General features: G+C 40.5%; 2 protein-coding genes across 4 annotated transcripts; one reads left to right on the top strand and one right to left on the bottom strand.

The window, feature by feature from the left end:
- Positions 1 to 113: 113 nt before the first annotated feature.
- Positions 114 to 11976, bottom strand: zgc:123217 (uncharacterized protein LOC641414 homolog). Its single transcript, XM_044179871.1, has 6 exons — positions 11846 to 11976; positions 9954 to 9968; positions 9607 to 9775; positions 2106 to 2374; positions 1164 to 1312; positions 114 to 867 (listed from the first exon to the last, which is right to left on the bottom strand). The coding sequence occupies exons 1-6, from the start codon at positions 11898 to 11900 to the stop codon at positions 589 to 591; spliced, it is 936 nt and encodes a 311-aa protein (XP_044035806.1). The 5' UTR covers positions 11901 to 11976; the 3' UTR covers positions 114 to 588.
- A 2502-nt stretch (positions 11977 to 14478) lies between these two features.
- Positions 14479 to 23813, top strand: si:ch211-180a12.2. 3 transcript variants are annotated; one of them, XM_044179867.1, is made up of 13 exons: positions 14479 to 14719; positions 16815 to 17141; positions 17279 to 17572; positions 18264 to 18569; positions 18951 to 19061; positions 19839 to 20000; positions 20688 to 21002; positions 21098 to 21148; positions 21243 to 21497; positions 21583 to 21933; positions 22100 to 22372; positions 23018 to 23293; positions 23531 to 23813. In XM_044179867.1, the coding sequence occupies exons 1-13, from the start codon at positions 14671 to 14673 to the stop codon at positions 23560 to 23562; spliced, it is 2802 nt and encodes a 933-aa protein (XP_044035802.1). In that variant the 5' UTR covers positions 14479 to 14670; the 3' UTR covers positions 23563 to 23813. The 3 variants fall into 3 exon arrangements, with proteins under 3 accessions (XP_044035802.1, XP_044035805.1, XP_044035804.1); XM_044179870.1 differs by having other exon boundaries at positions 14480 to 14719; positions 16966 to 17141; XM_044179869.1 differs by having other exon boundaries at positions 14480 to 14719; positions 20772 to 21002.
- Positions 23814 to 25086: the final 1273 nt, after the last annotated feature.

Genomic DNA, 25086 nt, shown 5'->3' with positions numbered 1-25086 from the left:
GCATTTTAATTTACATGTGATACACAAGGAATGTTATACTTTTACTCCACCACATGTATTGTGTAGTTACTGTATAGATACATATTTTACATGAGATATAATGGCAAGATCATAAAACATGATGCTTTATTTCAGACTGAACTACACAATGTCTTAAAAAGACACTTCAAACCATATGGACCAGCTTCAACATGAAAAAGCTGATTACACATTGACTTATCAATAATTTAACACTCAGAATTGGACCACGCTCCACAGTGAGTGCATAAGTAGCATGTTGTGCTGCTATTTAAATGCTCTTTACATTTAAGTAAAGATTACGCAGGACTTATATTTATTAATATTTCTTTCACCATTGTACATAAAGCCAAGTCATTAATTACGTATCAGTAGCCCATATCTATACCAGCATTACCAATTCAGACTAAAACCATTAATTTTCTTAAGTTTTAATCAGAGTTTACATGATTTTAAAGGCAAACATAAGACAACACAACAAAAAGTTGAGAAGTTCTTAGTGCAAAACTGTGTTATAGAGCTCATATGTGCAGCAGGAACACTGTTATTATGATGACAAGGAATGCAAGCTCAGTTGCAATGGCTGATGCTGTGGAAGCTACCGTGGTTGTATGTCGTGGCTGTGCCGCGACATACAAAGCTGCTGTCTTGGTCAGTGCCATTGGAGGTGAATGTCACAAAGCTAACATTTGTCCCTGCAACTTGATCATCGATCCAAATCTGGAACTCAGACACTCGGGCATAGACCTCAGGGAAACCAGCCAGGGCACAAGGTACTCCAAAACTGGTAATGCCAGCCTGGACCCACACTGAGCCTTGTTTGCATTGCAAAGGTCCACCGGAGTCCCCCTGAAAAAGGAGAGACAAAACACAAACAGTTAATTGATACTGCTGGTAACATGCACAGAGACTGGAGTAGCTAGCCCTGCACATTCTCACTGACAATAACATTTCAGTATTAAAAATATAAAGGTTTATATTGTAGTGCTGAAATTGGTAAAGAAAGATATAAGATGACAAAGTATTTTAAATGCATGTGTGAGTATACAGGAGTTTCTTCTCATATTTTGGGAGTGTCAAGGAAGAAAAAGAAAATAGTCAGTCCTGCTACTTTAAATATTACAACAATGGGTTATTATTTTAACCTGACAAGCTCCTTTGTTCTCTTGCCCCGCACAAATCATTTTGTCAGTGATGTTTCCAACTAGGCTTGGAGAGTAGCTGCAACTGCACTGCTTTTTTCCAATGACAGGAATCTGAACCTCCTGCAGTGAGTCAAAGGCTGACAAAGGCTCTGTGGGAGAAAGAGTATGAAATCAGAAGACACACTATTATATTTTCTCGTTTGGGTCCAACTCCTGCTTTCCTGATTCATCAGCTTGACTAACCCTACAACATGAACATTACTTTGTTTATGTGACAGTACACCCTGTACCTGACTTGCCAAAGATTTGGCAAGAGTAAAAGTCTACAGCCACACTGTGCACAGCAGCGGTAAATGCTAATGTCATTATGCTAACATACTCACAATGACAATGCTAACATGTTGATGTTTAGCAGGTACAATGCTAACATTTGCTGACTAGCACTAAACATAAAGTACACCTGAGGCTGATGTTAATTTAATTAGTATTGCAGGTATTTGGTCATAAGCTGAGGTTTTGGACAAAGTTTTGACCTGGTAATGGTGCTAGATGAAAAGTTTAGGGATCACCAAAGTTATTACAGACACCTCACTCAAAACTACAAATGTCAATCTCATGGTGACGTTAGAGGAAAAGGATCATCAATGTCAGTGGGATTTATCTTCTGAGGACTGTGCATGTTGGAACAAATTTGGCAATCCATCCAATAGATGTTGAGATATTGGATTCTGGAGCAAAGTGGTGGGCCGACAGACCAACATTGCTGCACCTCGGGCCACATCACTCGTTTAGTTAAAAAGTGACTTTAAAAAAGCTTGACAGAAACTTGTAAGGAGACATTTTATAATAAATCAAACTAGGATTTAACAGAAACAAAAGTATAAGTGACAAAGAATACCCTGGCTGAAATGAAGGCTGAATGCAGCCTGACAGGATACTCACCATCCTTTCCAAGTCTGCCCCATCCAGTAGCCCAGCAGGGGGTGGAGTTGTGGAACTGGCTGGAGTTACTTGCCAAGCAGACAGGTCTGATGTAGTCAGTGAAAGTTACAGGGCTGCTGAGCTTCATTAGGGCAATGTCGTTGTTCAAAAAGGTGTCGTTGTAGTTGGGATGGACGATGACCTGGGACACATTGCATTTCACCTCATGAACATTAGTTCCAGTCTGAGTCTCTCTTCCTAAGTAGAGAGTCCATTCATGAGGTGAGGTTCTGAATCAAAGAATAAATAAATAAAGACTAATTAAATCAGTCAGCGAATGCAGATTACAGTCTTGTGTTGCAGGATAACCCCAGCTTTCCTCATCTTTTGCCTGTTAAATAATTTCAGGAAGATCTTTTCTGTATTTATCCAATAGCTCTCTTGGTAGATACCTGAAAACAACACACATGAGCACAGTGTGATTGCGTGTACAGCACAATTGTAAGTGCGGTACTGGTTATATATGTGAGGGTGGTTGCAGTGCAGTGTGGCTGGGCTTAAGAAAGAGGGGACGTTTTTTTGAGACAGTGTGCTATGTATTAGTTTTTCTCTGTTGCATACATATAAACAAGAATTACTGCCCCGCGGCTGTATGTCTCCGCCAACCAGTCAAGTTGCAGTTTACATCCATGTCTGTCCAGACTCACATAATACATGTAGTGAATACTTGGAAGGAATTGAATAAAAGGTATAAAGTGTATATTTTGGTTAAATGGAAGTTATCACTATATTGATGATACATATGTATGATTCCAGTGAATATATACATTGTTGAACTGATTAATGAAGGATTATCGTAGATGTATTTGCTAAACAGATACACATGTAAGATGGTGTAGTCCCTCATTCGTCCAGGAGTGTTCCATCGTAGAAAAGGTTTCAGTCGTAGTCATCTGGACACTGTTTTCAGAATCAAGACGTTTCAGCTCCCATCCGGAAGTCATTTTCAATTGTGAAAATGGTCTGAGAACTCAGAAATTTATGATACTCTGTGTTGCTTAAGCCCTGCCCTCAGGAAGGAGTCTTCCTGAGTTCTGTTTACCCTGCCTAGTTTCACCTGAAACTGACCTTATTTTTGTCAAGTTAAGTTATGGCCAAGAATGTGTTTGTCAAGGTCATTTCAAGGTCACAGTGACAGTCAGAGCATAAAAGAGATCTCAGGTGACCTCTACTGTGTTGGGGGGTACGAAGAGTGAAAGCAGGAAGAGGAGGAGTAAGAGTAGGAGGAAGGAGAAGGAGAACCAATATTTCTAATGAAATTCACGCGACTTTGGTTGACCATGTACTCAATCATGGCCTAACAATGATCGAAGCTTGGGCACATTACCAATATATGCAAGTGAGTACAGAAGGTTACTGTAACTGACCACATCCTTTCAGTACTCTGTATAGACATGTCACTGAACACCTCAGTGTTCCTGTATGTAGGCCTATTGTCTGATATGGTTTTTTTCTCTTTTTCAGAGAGTGCTTGAACTTGATGCTAGTGCTGCTCCACCTGAAAACATATTCATTGACGAGGCAGGGTTCAACCTGACCAGGACCAGGCGGCGGGGGAGGAACATCACTGGCAACCGTGTCATCATTAATGTCCCTGTCCTGCATGGGAGAAATGTGACCATGTGTGCAGCTGTGTGTATCGTTTTGGTGGAAAGAATCGGTTTTCAGAAGAGAGAACACAGTTTTGAGTGCAGTGTTTCATTTTGCAAGATATTTGTGGAGTTTTGACAAAATGGTTAACTCTTTTTAGTTTTGTGTTTAGAGTTTTGAGAAAATGAGCTATACTTTCAGGAAATATGCTGCAAGGTTGCAAGTTTTATCAGAATTACTGGTCAGTGTACTATCAGTGCTGGTGTATCAGTAAATCGAGCTGCAGAATGTAGTTCGAAAGTGAGTTCTTTAAATAGGCTGCGTATAGTCTGAACGTGTTTTAATAGCATTTCAGTGGCTGTGTTTAAATTTAGTTTACATTTGTTGAAGTAGCTGAAATAAACCTGAATGCTGTTGATCCAAATAGATGTCTACAATTTAAAATCTACTGCATTTTAACCTGGGCGCCTTTTCAAGTGCAAATCACCAAACACATTATTACTGGACCAGATTATGAGCTTACAATCATGTCCTTAAATATCATTTATCTTCAGTTGCTGGCCTCTGTGTTTTGTCCCTGTCAGATTAAAGCTGAACATATGCATTTAAAATTTAATGTAGGCTACAGCCGAATACACAGTCAGATTCCTCCACTTCAGAATCAGAATCAGAATCAGTTACTATGTATGCTATGTAATAATATAAGTAATAAGTAGTGGTGCAAGTACTGTCGAGTTAAGTGTAGCTTATTGAGATTATTAAGGTATTGCACAGCAGTAATGGAGGTATATAATATAATAATCTCCATCCATAATTAAATCCAAATCCATAATTAGTAAAAACTAACATAGGAAAACTAAATATTGCATGGAAGTAATACACAGAATATTGCACAATTATTCAAGTATGGCAGAGATGTAATGATCAATGTCCAGTTTAGTGACCTAGGGTCATACAGACTGACACTTAGAGGGAGGAGTTAAAGAGGCCACAGGCAGGAATGACTTCCTGTGGTGCTCTGTGGTGCTTTTTGGTGGGATGAGTCTTCTGCTGAAAGTGCTTCTTTGCTTGACCAGCATGTCATGGCCACCACAGACTCATAAAACATCTTCAGCATTGTCCGGCAGCCTCCTCAGAAAGTAGAGGTGGCTCTGGCCCTTCCTGTAAACAGCTTGCGTGTTCTTGGTCCAGTCCAGTTTATTATCCAAGTGTACTCCCAGGTACTTGTAATCCTCCACAATGTCCACACTGACCCCCGGAATGGAAACCGGGGTCACTGGTGCCTTGGCCCTCCGTAGATCCACAATCAGCTCCTTAGACTTTGTCGCATTGAGCTGCAGATGGTTTTGCTCACACCATGAGACAAAGTTACCCACCACAGCCCTGTACTCAGTCTCATCACCACCGCTGATACATCCCACCACAGCTGAGTCATCAGAAAACTTCTGAAGGTGGCAGGACTCTGTGTTGTAGCTGAAGTCCGTGGTGTAGATGGTGAAGAGGAAGGGAGAAAGGACAGTCCCCTGAGGGGCCCCAGTGTTGCTGACCACGCTGTCCGACACACAGTGCTGCAGGCGCACGTGATGTGGTCTGCCAGTCAGGTAGTCCACAATCCAGGACACAAGGGGGGCATCCACCTGCATCGCTGCCAGCTTCTCACCCAGCAGGGCAGGCCGGATGGTGTTGAAAGCACTGTAGAAGTCAAAAAACATGATCCTCACCGTGCTTGCCGGCTTGTCCAGGTGGGTGTGGATGCGGTTAAGCAGGAAGATGATGGCGTCCTCAACTCCCAGTTGGGGCTGGTAGGTGAACTGAAGGGGGTCCAGGAGGGGTCTGACCATCGGCCGCAGCTGTTCCAGCACTAGTTTCTCCAGGGTCTTCATTATGTGGGAGGTCAGTGCCACCGGTCTGTAGTCCTTGGAGCCACTGGGACGCGGCGTCTTTGGCACAAGAACGAGGCAAGATGTCTTCCACAGAACAGGGACCCTTTGAAGACTCAGGCTCAGGTTGAAGACATGTTGAAGGACTCCACATAGCTGGGGGGCACAGGCTTTTAGCACCCCGGGGCTAACGCCATTGGGGCCTGCAGCCTTGTTTGAGTGGAGTTTCATCAGCTGTCCTCTCACATGGTCAGCAGTCAGGCACACAGCAGAAGTTACAGGTGGGGGAGGTGGGGAGTCATTAGTGTGAAGAGGGCTGTTAGCCTGATGGGTAGGGGGAGCAGAGTACTCAGAGGAGCTTGAGGAGCTTGAGTTCCGACAGCAGCTGAGTTAGAGGGGGGATGAGCAGGAGTCGGTGTGTCGAATCTGTTAAAGAACAGATTAAGTTCGTTGGCCCTGTCCAAGCTGCCTTCAACTCCTCTGCTGCCAGTCGGTCTGAAGCCAGTGATGGTCTTCATGCCGCTCCAGACCTCTCTCATGTTGTTCTGCTGGAGTTTCCTCTCCAGCTTCCTCCTGTACTTCTCCTTGGCCTCCCTGATTTTCACCTTCAGGTCAGCCTGGATTGCCCTCACCTCCTCCCTATTACCATCAGTAAAGGCCCTCCTCTTGGCATTCAGGATGTCCTTGATGTCCTTTGTTACCCCAGCTATTTGGATAACAATGAACCATCTTAGTTGGGACATTGCAGTCCACACAAAAGTAAATGTAGCCGGTAATGCACTCAGTGAGCCCATCAATGTCCTCTCCATGAGGCTCACAGAGTGCATCCCAGTTTGTCACCTCAAAACATTCCTGCAGTGTCTCGTAGGCCTCCCCAGACCATCTCCTCACTGTCCTTGTGGTCGCGGGCTGCCTTTTAACCTGAGGCACATTGCAGGGTTTAAGGTAAACCAGGTTGTGGTCCGACCTACCCAGACGGGGGAGGGGGGAAGAGCTGTATGCGTCCTTAACGTTAGCATACAGCAGGTCCAGTGTCCTCTCCTCTCTAGTAGGACAACTCACATAGTGGGTGAAATTAGTCAGTGTTGTTGAAACACTGACATGGTTGAAGTCACCTGAGTGCACTCGGGTGTTGAGTCTGGAGCTGTGCTATGGCGGTGTGAATGGCTTTGCACGCCGATGCCGGATTAGCAGAGGGGGGATGTAAACAGCCACAACAATGGCATGTGAAAATTTGCCATTCTTCATCATCCATTAAGGAAATGTAAGTCTGGTAAATGATGGATTAATGGACAACACTGAATAAAACTTTATCTTAACGTATTGACACTTTTCCCCGCTCTTTAAAAAAAAAAGATAAATATGCACAGTCCACATATACATGCATTAATATCTCTACGTCCACTGGATTAAATTGGAGGCTCTACCTTTTATTTACCTGTTGCCATTGTGAATCATAGTATTGGAGCTCCATTGATGATGGCTTTTTTCATTCACCAAACACGAGCTTAAGAGTGAACATACATACATACCCCATCTTTTCAACCCAGAGCTTAGGGTTAGGCTCAAAGTTTGTTAAACCTGCTTTCTGGAATAGACCCCTGTTTGCCAAGAAAGGAAAGAACAACTAGAATTAAAATATGAAACCCAGAGGACCTGAGCTGACCTAAACCAATTCTCAGGTGCACTTTTTATATTCCACATCCATTCAGAAAACACAACAACATTTGAGATTGTGGAAAAGGTGGGACAACACTTCTTGTTTGTGATTGGACAGAACCCTGGTGATAGTTCAATGTCATTTCCTGTTTCAAACTGAGTTTGAAAGGATGGAAGAAGAGATTGAAATCATAAGGGAATATTTTAACAAAGGACATTTATATGATGTAATTTTCAATATGCTGTCAGCATATCATGACATTACAGTTTTTGCCGATTGCTTACACACCGAAAGTGAATGCTTTGACAAAAGCATCAAAACCTGAACTTTTGTAACCATGCCTTAAAAAAAGGCACCAAAAGTACAAACAAATGTTCTGCTTTTCACTTTGCTTACAATTCTGCAACACACTTCTTGCAAAACATTATACACTGTTTCTTACATGACACTATGTTCAAGAATGAAATGACTTCTATTCAAAAATGCAAAACATACCTGAAATTGGCAACATCCCCACACACACATGAAAACGCTTATACACGAATTGAACATCAATTAGTCTGAGCCTTAGCACTACAAATAGACCTCAGGTCAGCTCACCTCTTTTGTGAGAACTTTGCAAACATGGACAAAGACGGGGACCAGGCAATAGAAGGAGGCAAATTTCCAACGACATTAGGGCCATTTTGGTGGACCATGTCATATATCGTGGCCTGACAATGAGGCTGGGCAGAGAGTCTGTGGGGGCACCTGTCTTGCCTGTAATCTTAGTCAGTGGCTCTTCAGGCAGCAGCACAGCGTCTCCACTCACACCGTGCGCACACAGGCAGGACGGTGAGTTACTATGGTTATGGGGACACTCTGTCTCTGTCGCTCTGAAACTGTTTTTTTTGGTTAACATTAAACAGGGTTGCCAACATGCTCTCGTGCCGTGTGAACAAATCTCACACCAAATAAGAGGAAGCTTCAAAGCCGCTTCCTCAAGAGAAAATCTAATTATAAATGCTGTACAAGCACTCTCTGCCCACAGGGCAAAGTCATCAGTCATGAGGCTTTTTTTTTTTTTCAGAGCCCAAAGCAGTTTGTTTGGCTTTAGTTGACAGAGGTGCACACACATACTACTCCAACATCAAAAAACGCCTTTCATGTATGTAGAGGTTTGCCTCACTTTGCTCTTCAAGTTTAAATCTATGACAAATTGAAATGTTCGTTAAAAAATACAACATTTAATGCTTAAGATTAAGACAGGTTAGGTTAGATTAATTAGGCTCCCCAATGTCCCTGGAGGTGAGTAGGCCTACTACAAACTTGAAAACAAATCATGCACTGGTTTGGAGGTGGGCATGGGTAGCGGTCAGCTGCAGAGGGAGAGGTGGTGGGGTGGCTCAGGTGAGCAGCATCAGGGAGAGGAAATTGTCACAGCTGAAAGTGATGACTAATTATGCTCTCCTTAAATACATCGTAGCATGCTGGACCTGGAGACACACACCAGCTCCAGGGAGGCTAGGCTGCCATTGTACAGACAAAGAAGCCGTGGAACCAGCATTGGAGCGAGGAACGGCAACTACAGAGTGCAAATTTGTGTGTAACAAAAGCTTTGAATAAAAAAACATTACCTGTAAGCGGTGTCTCAGCGTGTGTCTTGGAGCCAGGAGAACTCACAGTAGCACAAACATGCTATAGTTGGTATTTATTTATGACAGTCATTGGTTAAGAGCTTAATTTAGCTGCAAATGTGTCAGAAGATGAACTGCCTTTGTAGTCTTATCGGTAAGTATGTGTGAAAGCAACTCTCACATAATCAAGGAGAAAATTGACAAATCCATACAAAGTAGTTCAGCTAAGTACTCCTTCCCTCACTTCTATTTCTAGGCTGGCTTTCTAGTCGTCTAATAAAAGTTTGTCTAGTTTGTTCTCAAAATTATCCTGCGGGATGCACTGTCTTTGAACAATGTGTTTTTCTCCATATACTTTTCAAACGTTACTGTTTGTAGATGTAGCTACTTGCCAACCCTCAAAGAGATTTGATAATTTGTCATCTCTATTGTGTGTGTTCAGTTATGAGCAGTGTGATTTGGCAGTGTTTTGGTGCCACAGGCAAAATCTATTATGTATATCTACTAATTCAATAAAACCAAACAAGAAGTGTTGTCCCACCCTTTCTGTAATCTGAACTGTTGGTAGTGTTTTGTGAAATGTTGTCTTGTGAAATGTCGTGTTTTGACCCTCAGGGCCACCATAGCAATAGGTCAGAGGTCTGTGCAAAATGGACCACTGTTTGCAAGAGAAATGTTAGTGCAGTAAACAAAACGAGCTGAAGAGTTTCTCTTACATTACGATGCAGTGGGCTGCTGTGAGTACCCACTGGTCACTGATGAGGGTCCCTCCACAGATGTGAATCCCCACAATATTGAGGTGCACGCTGACCTGCCAGGGCCATGACCCAGCTGTGGCATTCTCTCCACCCACTATCCTTTTGTTCAGAGGTGCCACTCCACAGTCTGACAGAGCATAGACAACTGTCAGTACATGTAAAGTTAGGCTGATTCATGTGTTCATTTGTAGCTGTGTTTATTCATAGTTGTTCATGTTCATTATTACAGTGCGACTCCTAAGCATTTACATCAACAAAAGCAACTATATAGCTGTATGGAAGATATGAAATGTGACTGCACTTACCCTGAGCCTTCAACCCTGTAGGAAAGAAAAAAACGTTACTCATATCTGTATGCCTCAATGTGTGTTTAATTGTTAGACCTAGCAAATCTTTCCATGGATAGCAGTATTAATGGTGTAGTAGAGTGAGTAACTACAGACAGAAGGTGGCACTAGTCCCAGGTGCTTCCTCTAACTCTTTCTGAGGTTTGGGATGGGCTGTACACACAGTACAGTGCAAAATAAAAATTTAAGTTTGTTACATTTACTTGGTCAGTAAAATGGCTTTAGACATTTTCAGAGTGGCCCATTAATGAACAGATTACAACGCAAATGTAACAAGTTTGACTTGTTTGATGTGAAGCTTTGTTTGATCTCTGTCATGCAAACAACAGAACGAGATGTGCTTTAATATGTATGGTATGTTTTACTGTTACACATCACTGCACAGTTTGATTATTCTGCACCAGCAGCTGATTATATTAACAAATTCCAAGTGTTCCAGAGTACAGGGTGTGAGTGCAACAAGCTAACTTACTAGCTTAGGACTTCAAAGTTATTTTGTACTCAACACAAAACGTCAGTGAATAAAAGTCTCAAATCCAAGTTCTTCGTTTGACTGTTTAATTATGAATCTCGAAACATAAAAAACTTAAAACTTAGGATCTTTACTTTTCTTACAAATTAACTGTGTATCATAAATCTAACAGCCAATCAAATTGCATTATACTAAATCACTGGCTAACTGTTTACATTTCAATTTCTACGTTTAATTTGTAACACAAGTTTTTCTCAAATTTACAAAATAAACTCAAAATATTATTACTTCCTTAGAAATGGCTTCAACACAGGGAAATTGAGATCAATTACCTGCCAACTGTAACCGAATGTTTTAAATAGTCTAGAAAAGGCCCAGTCACTGTCCTTATTTCTCACAGGTGCCGATTTGCATCTGTAGTACAGTTACAGTATATTGTACCGGCACAGGTGGATATGTTGCATCTGCACCTCTTCAGGACGCCTCATTCATAAGGGCTGTCCCCATTTTTCTAAAGAAATTTTGCAGATTAATAAATGGGAGATGGATGTGAATTAGTATATATATATCTCAATATTCCTAGCTAGTGAATGAAAGGTCCCCAAAATGTCCATTTACCAATTTAAAAAAATAATCATTGAGAATCTGATGATTATGGGGTTTTTTTTTTTGGCTGTGACTGCGCCCAATATTGATGTTTGTTGGTAGTTATACGGAAAACTTCTTGTCTTGTCAGAATCTCTTCCTTGAATACCTTAGAAAACTGTGTAAGTACTTATAGCCAATAGGCACATAGAACAGGAGATAACCAAAATAAATGATGATCTTCTGGCTGGTTTAACCCCTGTTACATACAGTAATGGTGATAATGATGGATAGATATTGCTCATTTTGTTTTTAAACAGTGTAACTTCAAACTGTATAAATATGTTCCTGCAATAAAGAGTCTGTGACCTCTTTCCAGATCTCATTCTAGTAGATTTTAAAGTTTTAACTACGTCATTATCAAGTTATCACTTAAAAAGACTGACTTGTGTTATAAATGCCACGTTCTCCCAATGGTTTCATTATTGATAATTACCACAATTACAAAATCATTAATTGATAGCTCTCTACAATGCAATAGCCCTGCAATAAACCCTGTCTTTATGAAGCTTATATTCACATCACATTTATAGGTGTTTTTAATATTCTCTGCTGTGTGTAAAAGAAAATAAAAACTTTAGACACACATTTTAACATATTACAATCCAGTACAACATCCTCAAAAATTACCATAAAGTTGGATCAAAAGCTCTCTAACACTGTTAACAAAAAGAGGATTTATTGGTTTGAAATAATAATAATAATAAACTGGTATCTCAGTGTAAAAGCTCACCTTGCCCAGTGAGGACTGTGCACATCAAGAGTATCCATACAATCCAGGCTGCCATACTGTACTGTCACTAACTTTTTGCCTTTAGTAAGCATAGAGTCTTTTTTATTGAGTTTCTTGCTTTGGCATTCATCACATGCACTGTTTAGTACAGTGGCCACTCCCTACTCAAACCGTTTTTTCTTAATACCTAAGTTACACATTAATCAACTCCATTCTTTCTGGATACCAATGTACAGATTTCTATGTGTTGAATTTATTATTGTATGACTCCACAACATACGGATATTTGATTATTATTTTTTTTAAAACAGGGCAATTCTTCTCTGTCTTACATAACTAATAACCTGTCATAGTTAGCCACATCTCTCCTCCTATCCTTGTGTACTCTAGCGTTGCTCTCCCCTCCCTGTGATCCTTGTCAGTCCACTGTTTGTCTCTTGGTGTGTGTGTGTGTGTGTGTGTGTGTGTGTGTGTGTGTGTGTGTGTATACTGGCCTGGGTGGGGGGCTCTGGTTTTCCCTACTGCTGCTGATCACCGGCACACCTGATGTTCATCACCCAATCAAGCCTCACAGTATATCTATACCTTTGCTACAGCCTAAAACTTGACTTCTTGTTGCTTGTTTTTGGCTCCTGTGTGACCTTGTCTGTCGCTGCTACAGATTTACTTCCTGCCGGTGATCCCAGCCATCGTGGTTTTCCTGATCTCTGCAGTCTCCTGTCCAGCTGCCTTCCTGCTCTGCCTGCCACAGTACCCGAGCCAACTCCAGAACATTCTCTCACCGCCTCTGCCCTCTGAGCCTTGCCGGTCCTCCACAGGCCACGTTGGGAAGTTTCCCCACTGGCTCCAACGGACTACACCTGCCTCGCCACCAGTGATCTTTTGGCACATTTACAAAAAAGACAATTTGAACTATCGATCCAGTTCTCCTCCTCGCTGTGTCCTACTTTTGGGTCTTTTAGATCGTGAATCATAACATAACCAGCCTTTATTCTTCTTAGTATGCTGCCATACAAGTCCTGACTGTGTGCAGTGGTGGTATTTGAGCTACAGTATGACACAAGTGTATGTGGTTTCTTGAAAGCCACTGAAGGTATTTGGTTTTCACGCTGGTGTTGCATTAATGGATTATAGTTCATCATTGTGTAAGCATCATTTTGATGGTGCAGCTGGTGGGGGTAATTTGAACTACTTTATATACTGTTGGGTAGCATAAAACTACATCCTAGTGTATTTGTTGATTATATTTTGCATTAATTATCTAAATCTGCAAAGTAACTTAAGCTGTCAAATAAATTAAATAAATAAAGTAAAAAGTAGGCCTACAATATTCTACTCCACTGTAATGTAGTGGAGTAGAAGTATAAAGTATCATAAAATGAAATTACAAGTAATAAAATCCACCTCTAAAGTTGACTAATTAACATGTTATGTTGTTTGTTGAATCTGTACAAAAAAAAACCAAGGTGTAAAAATGACACGTTGTGGTCTAACAGAGGCTTATTGTTTGTGCTGGACTATTTCTTGGCCAGGAGCAGCAACCAGCAGAGACTTCAGGAAGGATTTTGTTTACGTTGGACAGAGCCAGGCTAGCTGTTTCCCCTTTTTTCCAATCATACTAAGTTCATCGTACTAAGCTAACTGGCTGCAAGCGGTAGGTATCATATTCACCAAACACTTATGAGAGTGGTATTGTCCTTCTCATCTAACGCTTGACAGTAGCGAAAAATCGTATTTCCCACAATGCCAAACTCTTTCTTTAAGATTTAAGTGTATAAAATACCTGTATATAAGCTTTGTTTTTTAAGTAGTGGCACAATAAATTCATCACTTGTGGTGCCACCCTGTAAGTCTTTGTTTTTAGTCTTTTATGACAGAAAGATGCAAGTGGAGGGGAATTTCCCAGTAAGGAAGTAATCAGGGAACAATATCTGTCTGTTTAACCAGAGCTTAAATGCAAGAAAGAGTCACGTTTGAGCACAAAGTACCAAACACAAACAGCAAAAGGGAACACATTAATCACCTCTTTTAATCACTTTAAGTCTCACTTTTGTCTCAACCTAAAGTAAAGCAGAGAGGGACAGAGAGAAAGGAAAACTGTCAGAGACAACACTTCAACTTAGTGACACAGATCTCCAAATAAGACATTAACACATGTTCACTGACGGAGGAGTGTTCAGACCAATTAAAGTGCAAAGTCAAACAGGTTAAACAGCTAATCAAGTTAATGAATATTCAGAGGTGGGTGAAACAGACAACGCTTTTTACTTCAAACATCAAGCACTTGTTCTGGCTAATGATTAACTTCAATCAGAGGGAGCGATCATAATAGGAGCTAACTAGAAAGATAGATGGCCTGTGCAGAGGGAGAAAAATAACCATTCGACTGCTTTTATCCTCTTTTTCTCCAAATTCAACACCACACTAACTTTTCCCCAGACAGAAAAGAGCCGTAGTTTCGCCTGAGCGTTTGTCCACATAAGCTCAGCAGGATCACCCTCTCCATTTGTTCATGGCAACACTGCACCAATGTAAATTAGCCCCAAAATCTTGGCGAGAGGCCCGTCTGAATTTTAAGTGACCTGTTTGCCCACTTGTGTATCCCTGCAGATCTCCCTCCTTCTCACTCTATCTGTCCTCTAGGGCTCGCTTATTTAGGAGGACATACACATATCAAGGGCCTCCTTTCACTCCTCTGAGGCCCAGGGACAATATTTCTTATTTCCCATCTGGCTGGACAAACCCACCCACTGTCACCTCATAGCTCTATATAAGACAGCAAAAGGGCCTGATGATAAGAACTTGGTCTCAAGACAAGCCTGGCCATGCGGTGTAAAGTCCTCATCTATGTCATCCTCCTGACTCATAAACATGGTGAGTATTGTGTCATTGCACTCACAAGCTGGTTACAAAGGCTGCATTATTTTTTAACCTAATGACCAGGTTCGCACAAGTTTGAGCTTACCAGGTGAGATCGGAAATATTGATTCTGAGCTATCTCAAATGGATCCTGAATTTCAAGGCTTGTAACAGGGATGTTTTACAGTACATAGTCTCAATGCTTGTGTAGATGTTACAGTGGTTTACAGGGTGGGAGTTAGAATAAGTGTAAAAGTGAAGATGGTGCATGTTGGTCACATTCCGACATGTCAGTGTCAACATGCACCTGATCTTTATTTTGTGTTGATTTATGGTAAACTTAAGAATGCATGTCAGGACCACTGCATAGTTGTATTAGGCCACATTGTGAGCAATGTTTAAATCAATGAATAGGCCTGCTTTATAACAATATTGGATTTACAAGATTTCAGCACTAATGTAATGAAGTGCTGTGATTTCTCAGGGATTTGATTCAGCCAAAATTTCAGTCTGGTTATAATACAAAACGTCTCTTGATTGAATTTGTATAACATGTAAAATATTATGATAAATGTGATGACAAATGACACATGATTTTGCAGTGTGAAATCTCATATGCAGTGATAGATTTTGTCCACTTCGTCCAGCCCTAACAGTCTAATAAAATTCACATGAACTAAGAGAATAATAACATTAACTGTTGTTCAGAGTTGCACTTCCAGTAACTATTTAGAAGTCAAATCACTGTACATGTACAAGGTGGCACACTTCTCTGTATACATTACCTGTTATCATGTCTAAGGGATGAAATAAATAATGAAATAATCTAGAATCAAATGCTTTGACCTGAATGTTTGATGTTCAGAACTTTTATTAAATAAAATGTTGATCTATTTGGACCACAGCATGACCAAGTGTTGCTTCATTTGTGGATGATGTTTGAGGTTAACTGGTTTAGACTTTTTGTACTTTTGTAGAAAAAATAGACACCCATGAAAGTAGAGCATCAGTCATGTCTTTTTATACTCTTGTTCTTTTCCTTTCTGTCTACCAGCTATGATTGGTCCATCTGTCACACTTAACAAGAAGTGCAACATAAACACTTCACACTAAAGATAGTTTACCACTGCTTGGCTCTATATCTGCCGAGAAGTAGGCCTTTTTATTGTACTTGTTACTAATTAAGCTCTTTGGTGACCAGACCTGAATGAAAGGCTTTATATTTCACTGATTCAAGAAGGTATACTGACATTATTGATTCACGATTAAGCGTGAAAAGAAAGAATGTGAGGTGGAAAATTTCATGACACTCAAATCACTGGTGCAAAATTCCTTATCACTGTTCATTCAGGTTTTTGACATGTGCCAATTTTAAAAAAACAAACTGAACAAGTACAATTTAGTATTTAAAAAGTAATACAAAGTATTAAAGGGAGCTAGCCTTGTGACTACATGTGGCAATTATATTACAAATTGGCACCATGTGTTAACATCTTTGTTTTACTTTTGTGATCAATTTAAACATAATGTTCAATAGCAAAAGCAGAGTCATAAACTCATCTACCTGACTCAGTAAAGTCAGTTATACAGCAAAATCCAAATTTGCTAACATTAGCTAACATTAGCCACCATTAGCTAGCCTACTGGTCACACCAGACCAAGTAAGACCGTGGAAGCAAAACTCCTGAGGGTATTTAACTGAACAAAGGTGGGTTTTATTGCTTATGGATTCAAACTTTCATTTGTAAGAGGAAGACTGTGTTATTTATTCTTTTGAAAGATGGAATAACACAACGTAACACAATGAAAGCTGTAGATTAGTAGTGTTAGCTTGACTTAGCTTGAAAAAAACTGTTTATTACAAAGTGTACTGAACTCAAACAAAAACATTTAGCCGTCCTTTGATTTGATAGGAATGTATTTTCAATTAAAACTACAGTTGAAGATCAGACTCATTAACCAAATATTAAAGGCACATTTCACCAGAAGTTCACACAATCTCATCAATAATCCTACAGACTCCTGTGTTGCAGTAAGGAGCATCAATGAGTGCTGTTCAGTAAAGGCTCTTCATTTTCTCTCCATCTAAACTTTCTTTCTCTGCTTACAGTGTCTCCAACTGAAATACAGGCCAGCCCAAACACAAATGCAACCCTCCCCTGCAATGTGACTTCCCCTCTGTTTGTGAAGGGGGTCAAAATAGACAAGTCTCTCATCAAAGTCAGCTGGATAAGTAACGGCTCTGACTTTGCCTCATTCAGCAATGCAGCGATGCAAATAAAGGACGGCTTCGGTTGGGACACCAGAGATTTCAACAATGGGGACTTTTCACTGACCATCCTCAGAGCCGATCTCGACCTCCAGGGGGTGTACGAATGCACAGTCAGCTACAACTCCACAATGCTGCACTCCAGTAATGTTACATTTAGTATCCTGGGTATGTCGTTGTTCAGTTGTTGAGATTTGATTTGGGCTTTAAGTGCATATTTAAACCTAAAAGCAGGTGCAAAGCTGAACTCTGGCTTTTTTTATCCCCTCTTTTTCTCTAATTTCTTCTACTTCTCCCCTTTCTAGCTTCCCCCACTCTCTCAATCCCTCAGCAGTGGGTGGTGTTAGAAACAGAGAGCCAGCTTAAATGCCATGCCGATGGTTTCTACCCTCCTCCTGTCTCTTTCTCCTGGACCAGAGATGGGCAAGTGATTCAACCTCCCTACCACGTTGAAGGTGAACAGACTCCAGATGGCTCCTACATGGCTGTGGGCAACCTGACCTTCTACGCTTCCCGTGAGGACAAGAATGTGACCTTTGGCTGCAAAGTGTCACACAATGGCAACTATCAAGAGCTGGATTTCCAACTCAACATCACCTGTGAGTGACACAAATAATAACAACAAACTTTATTTGTATAGCACCTTTCCAAAATAAGGTTTACAAGGTGCTTTAAAACAACAAACAACAGGAATCATGAAAGTGTTAATCATAAAAACAATAAGAACAATAGCACTATCAACAAAACAAAAAATAAAATAAAGCAATAAAACATAAACACAGTAATGAAACATAATAAAAACAAATTCAATTCAATTCAGTTTTATTTATATAGCACCAATGGGGAGTTAAAAAGTCAGAAATATAGCTTGGGGCCAAACCATTCCGGGCTTTAAAAGTGAAGTAAAATTTTAACATTAACTCTAAAACTAACATGCAGCTAGTGCAAAGAAGAAAGGACAGGTGTATTGTGCTCTCGTTTTCTGGTACCTGTAAAAATCCTGGCGGCTGCATTTTGGATTAATTGTAGAGTGCAGAGCAGAAGTATCTCAGTCATTTTTTAGTTGAGTTGATGGAAATTTTGAGCGATCCATTTATGAATGTCCTCAAGACAGTTTAAATGTCATTGAAGTTATCAGGGTCATAGATGAGGTAAACCTGGATATCGACTGTATAAAAATGGAAAGGCAGCATGTAAATGGTGAACAGAATCGGGCCAAACACCGAACCATGAGGAACCCCGACAATGCAGCCAAACGATTTCAATACTATTTTCTTTGTCTCTCCTCAGATCTGCCTTCTGTTAGACTTTCTGTCATGCCCTCGAGCTCCAATGACATTCCTCTCACTCTTTACTGTGATGTGGAGAGTTTCTACCCAGAGGAAGTGTCTGTGTCCTGGCTTCAAAATGGCACAGTCGTCCCTGAGCCCCCCACCACTGAGCAGAACCCAGATGGGACCTACACAACCAGACGCTATTATACTTTGAGCCCCGAGCAGAGGGAGCAAGGTGGGAAGGTGGAGTGTGCAGTAAATCAACCTGGGGTAGTGCACCTGGTCAGTGGCTCAGCGTACCTAGAGAAAGTGGATCCCCAAGGTAAGATTTGAATTTGAATAGTTGACATGACACATGACAACATAAGAGAGAATTAACAAGATCACACCCATTTAAGAAATGCAATGAATTGGGTTTTTTTTTTCACTTTGAATGACGATTTGACAGAAAAGCCCCTGAAATCAGATGCTATTTTGGAGCAAAGTCTGAGAACTACAAAAACAAAAACAACAAAAACAAGCCTGGCTGCTTAATAAGCATAAAACAATCTATGCTTATTAAGCAGCCAGGCTTGTTTTTGTTGTTTTTGTTTTTGTTTTTGGAGGCAGTTACACAATTGTTTGCAACGTGTTCATCTTGTTCTTGATGCTTTGTCATTGCTATCTTTTATGGTAAATATGTTTGCGTGTCACCCTGTCTCAGATGAGCCTCCGGTGTTGACTAAATCAGCCAAAGCATCTGTTGCTTTGATGTGTATTTCTCTGGTGCTGGTCTTCCTGCTCTGCTTTGGCTTCTCTTGGAGGAGAAGGGATGGTGAGTCAGAATCTCCCTTGCAGTTACCCTCATCACAGAGAATGACCTTAGAGTACACACTAGTTTGTGAGTTAAACTTTTTCCTTTTAAGATTGTTTTATTTGGCTTTATATATATATATATATATATATATATATATATATATATATATAGTGAATCATGTGCCTCCATCTAACCCTGTCCTCTGCATCTGGTCTCACCACCGTCTTGAACACCTTTCCTTTCATTCTTGCTGATACTCTTTTATCACACAACACACCTGACACTTTTCTCCAAATAAATAAATAAATTAATTAATGTTCTTTTTGATCCTTTTAATCGTCTTGTGATCCTTCAGACTAATATTTGGATCCCATGTGGGCTCTTGAACCCCATGCTGAGAACCACACATGAGAGTAAAGTTACTCCAAAAAGGACAGACACATTGTTGCAGTTTCAAGCTTCCAGTTTTACTTTAAAACCATCATCATCAAAGTAAAACCGAAAGCTGGAAACTGCAACAATGCCTCTGTCCTAAGTAGTAACTCTACTCCTACATTTCTATAAAATATCATGTTTCTAAACTGTAAGCACACAGAGTTATAAACAGTGTGATTCAGGAACACTTTGTCCAGCAAGTTGTGAGGAATACATGCTTTGGATTGAAATGTACTTTTTTCAACTGAACTCAAAACAATGTTGACAGCCAACCCTGTAATTACTACACAACAGCTGCCAGCCCAGGTCCCTTTTTCTCTCACTGACTCCTTTATCTCCATTCTTTCTCCCCTTACTCAGAGAAACAGAAGTCTCTGAGTGTGTCAGGGATCATCCTCCCTCCACGCGTGATTGTTGGTCATAAGGGCAGGGTGACCGTGAGTATTGAGGGCAGGAGGGTGGACCAAGTCCAGACTGCATGGTTCCTCAATGACACCCCTATCTCTGACACTTCACCCACAGGTAGGAGAGCTTATACACATCCACATAACCAGCGGTTACTGGTGAATAATTCTTTGACCCCACTGACCTGGGTCAGTAATCAAAAACTCAAGCTGTGCTGCCAAACATCGTACAAACTCACAGAACATAATTTTGAATTCTAGCAGAGATCACAACATTTACAAAGTTACCAGATGTGTCAGGCTGAATTTTGGGGGAACATGTATACAATTATTATACAGTTTAAACAAACCACATATAACCTGTTAATTAGTGACCTCTAGAGGTGCTTGTAGGTGAGTTTGTTACCTTTGGAGAGATCCTGGCTAGCTATTTCCCCTTGTTTCCGGTCTTTGTGCTAAGCTAAGCTACGCTAACTGGTTCCTGACAGTACCTTGATATTGAACAGAAAGACATGAGAGTGGTATTGATCTTCTAATCTATCTCTCCAGGAAGAAAGCGAATAAGCATATTTCCCAAAATGTCCAACTATTCCTTTAAAGCTACTTAAGGGGAAATAACTGGATGTTAAAGGGTTAATAAATAGAAAAAAAAATAGGAAATGAAATGTGGACTGATGTCATAATAATACATTAGTGAATGGCACATGAAATATCTTTTATTTGTATTGTAACCTGCTCCTAAAATATACCATGTTTTCTCTTTTACACTTAATTCTGCTAACAATTTCCAACCTTACACACATAGGAACCTCCAAAGCTAACTTTAACTGCCTCTATAACCCCCTAACCACCATCCATCTGCCCTACGGTCTAACGCTCACCTCCCCAGTGTCAGAGAAAGGTCCTCTGCTGCCCTCCAGAGGCGAGATGGGATACTACAAGCTGCACACCCAGGGGCCTTTGCACTCATCTGGAAGTGGCACTCAACAGCTGATCTCCTCGCTCACCTTCATCCCCCAGATATCAGTCCACAAGGGCGCGGTCTTTAAGTGTCAGGTGTCCTACGTGGGCAAAGATAAGATTGTTGTGGAGAGGGTGTCGGAGAGGTTTACAATTCTGTGTAAGAAAATATTTTCTCATATACGCTTTGCCTCTACTTTTCTTTGATTTTCAGAATTTATATAATGGAAAAGGTTTGTAAATTTTGTCATTTAGCTGCTCCAGAAGTATCGGAAATCCAGCTGGAAGAGACACCAAATGACTCTGGTAAGGCAAACAGCTTATCCTTCTGTTGTAGTTCAATACATGTAAAACATTCCAGGTTGTGAGAGGCTACATCCCTGCAAGCTATGTCTTTCAGATGTCATCAGCCTGACAGTACGGGCATCACATTTCCATCCGGATGTCATTACCTTCCGCTGGTTCTGCCAGGGGAGTGAGCTGAGCCCTGTGGCCTCCCAGGCCTCGTCCTCCCCTCGACCCAATTCTGAAGGCTTCTTTTCAGCCTTCAGCCAGTGTAAACTGCCCCGGAGTGAACTGGAAAAGGGAGGCACTAAAGTGTGGGTCAGTGTCCACCACATCGCTCTGAAGCAGCCGGTCACCCGTGAGACCAGAGGTAAGAAAGAGGGGAAGAAAAGGCATAAAATTGAACGATACATGTTAAAAAATGAAAGCTTAAATCTCCACTTTATCCCAAACAGGCTTCATCAAGAGGCCGTGTGTGTCAGAAATCGTCAGCTCAACTTCTTTCCCAGATCAGACTTTGACCCTGGGATGTGAAATCACAGATTTCCACCCTCCGAACATATCAGTCACCTGGCTGAAGCTCAGAGCGGGAGAGCAAGATGACAGAGAGGAGGAGGTGATAGAGGGAGGCGAGCTGTGGGGCCCCATACAGGCCCCAGATCCCAGACTCTACAGGGCCACAGCCATTCTGAAAAGAAGGGCAACAAATCAGGAGAAAAAGGAGAGAGGAGGAGGGATTATTTGTAGAGTGGAGCACTGTTGCCTACTCGAGCCTATTGAGAGACACTGGAGAAATGTTGACATTGGTATGAATCATTATAGGCACTTTTACAGTCAACAACTTGCTCTTATGGATGTTATACATAGATATGAAGGATATTCCTACAATACATGAACCAACAGAAAAAACATACAAAGTCATCTGTTTTATGCGTTTTCATTCACTTTCACTTTCTGTTTGTATTCTCTTAGTTGCTCCCTCCATTCCTCCATCGATCTCTGTCTGTTGGAGCAGTGAAGGGGTTGGCGTGTTCTCTCTCCTGTTGAAGGGAGGTCACCCTAAGGTCAAATTACTCTGGGCAGTGGGAGGATCCACTCTTTCACCATTGGTGTCCAATGAGACAGAGGAGATAGGAGACGACGGACAGCGGGAGCTGAAAAGTGTGTGCGCCCTGGAGAGGTCCACAAGCCTGCCAAGTCAGACAAGCAAACAGCTGGAGAGACAGAAGAATGGACATGCAATAAGTACTTATCATTAATATATATACATACGTCTTGTTTTAAAGAATGGCAGAGAGCTCAGAAGACATTTACTTAGGTACCCTCTGTTCCACTAGCCTAAGAATGACAATGTATTTTCTCATAGAGAACCATATTAGGGACTAAAAGTCAGAATATCCTGACCTCTGCTGTATTGAATTTTACCATTATTTTGTCGATCTGTCTCTTGCAAGATTCCTAATTTTATTAACGTGCAATACTAAATCGCTGGAATACTCCTTTAAAATTTTTCAAAAAGGTAGGGGATTTGTTTTATTCAGTACTTATACTTGTCATGTGTGCAGACCAAATTTACAATGAGATCTAAAATATAATTTGCATTATAAGTGGAAACTCAACTCACATCCTCTTAAGTCTTTGCCCTTACTTCTGAAGTACCTTTTTGCAAATTAGTTGGTGTTGCATACTCCACACTGTGGCCACTCTGCTGCACCTTGGAGGAGGGGTATGTTATGCAGAAAGACAAATCAAATTACCTTGTGCAAACTGGCCAATACAGTTTTCCTGTTTTCTCTGACATAGAACGTAAATAAAGTTTTTAGATTTTGTTTCTGTATACAACACTGTATGTGTGTTGGTGCTTAATTTTTTACTGTTGTTACTTTACAGAAACAAAAGCTGCTGTCACAGACCCCGACGCAGAAGGAATAGAATACATCGATGAAAAAGTGGATGGAGAGAATAACAACATTGACAGTGATGAGGAAACAAAGTCAGAAGTGGATGATGACAGTGACAAAGAAGGAGAGGAAGACCCAGGCGCACTGCACATCAACAGAGTCAACCTGAGGACGGGTCCCAGAGAAAATGAGAGAGCACGTTTGAGAGTCTGCGTGGAGATCACACACCCTGCACTCAAGCTTCCTGTTTATCGAACCTGGACCGGTAAGCATACAGTATGCATAACATCCAATCTGTTACTTGAATGTCATTTTTAAACATACATGCACATTACACCGTCTACATGATGAAAACCACGCCATGAAATCTTATTGGTTGAGTAAAAAATTACCAACTGGGGAACTTTCATTTCGTTGCACAGGAAAAAAAGTGAATCTGACACTCAACAGGAAGTTTGTTCATGGTTTGTTTTTCAACTTGATCTTGTGTCCACTCTTTCAGAGCCCAATGAGGAAATTTCGTCTTCTGCATGAAAGCCTTGATATGTTCAAGTGTGCCTCTCTATTTCATACATCCCATATAATATATCTAATGTATATATCTTTATAGTAAATAAAGAGTAGTAGTCGTGTTTTTTAGGATATCCAACTGTCAACAAGTGTGGTTTTGCTTCCAACATTTTTGGTCTTTATTTATTACTTTATATTCTTAATCTGTCATCTAATACTTTTTTTTCCAACTCCATGATTTTTACAAATCTAAATAAATTTTTTGTTGAGATGTTTCTTTGGATTTTGTTTGTGTCCATGAAAGTGAGTCAACAGGCAAAGTTAATGTGGTTCTCTTCTGTTTAGTGTTCTGACATCTGTTGTTGGTCAACCGCTGAAATAAGTTCTCATTTCAAAATAAACTTCCGTTTTTTTGCGGGGTTTTTTGCACGCTGACCACAGGAATGTGACTTAACTGTGCTGAGCAGAGGAGGTGCTGCATGGTTGAACTGAGTAATTAAGATGTTTAGTTTAGAACTTCCTCCTCTCCAATAACACAGCAAGCTCGTCTACCATGGCTGTGCAATGTCGACAACTGCAAACATACATGTTGTAAAATACAGTTTTTAGTCCTTGTATATAAAATTAGGTTTGTGTATTTTGTGTTCTAAAAAATTCTAGCTACTTTCATAAATATTGCATACAGCACACTTTTTACCTTCACACACTTGCTCTATATGTTTTGTAAATTTTATATTGTAGGCTACATGACAATAAAAAACATATACAGCTACTCCGCTATCATGAGCATACAGTTTGTATATACTGTATAACACTGTACACAATAAGTAACCCATATCATTTGAAACAAAATTATAGGCCAAATAAAAACTCAATAATTAGGATTCTATATTTGATGTGAATGGGAGGGGTGAATAAAAATATTTAATAAATAATGAATTAAAATAAAAACATATCTAAATATTCAATGAGACAAAATCTCTTAATTGTAAACCTTAAAGTGAGCCTTTGTGTACAATAATGGTAAATGCTAAAACTACTTGTGAAACGAGTATCCCGATTTAGCATTGCACTCCCATAACATTGTAGTACAGATCCCCCTAAAGGTCATGGCGAGAATTTTTTTGAGGACTACTTTTGCATTCCCTCGCAAAATGTTTTGGGTTCTCTCACAATAAATTTTGTGTTCTCTCCCAATACTTTTGCGTTACCTCGCAATACTTTTCTTCTTCCATTCCTTCAGAGCCATATGTCTATTTCAGCTCAGATGCTCCGAGTGCAACACAACAGTATATCAGCTCATTGAACTTTACTTAGAACTGAGCATTAAGTGTGCTGATATAGTACAACTGCTCAGTAGGCGTGCATGGTTATGTAATTAGTAAAAGTAAAATTAAACAAATTCTTAGATCAAAAGGAAGAAAAAGAAAAGTATTGCGAGAGAACGCAAAATGTATTGTGAGGTAACGGAAAACATATTGCGAGGGAATGCAAAAGTAGTCCTCAAAAAAATTCTCACCATGACCTTTAGGGGGTTTCATACTGTCA

The sequence above is a fragment of the Siniperca chuatsi genome, linkage group LG20 (assembly GCF_020085105.1).
Source record: "Siniperca chuatsi isolate FFG_IHB_CAS linkage group LG20, ASM2008510v1, whole genome shotgun sequence".
Lineage (NCBI taxonomy): Eukaryota > Metazoa > Chordata > Actinopteri > Centrarchiformes > Sinipercidae > Siniperca > Siniperca chuatsi.
Note: the sequence above shows the minus strand (reverse complement) of the source record. Positions and strands in the feature narration are given on the sequence as shown.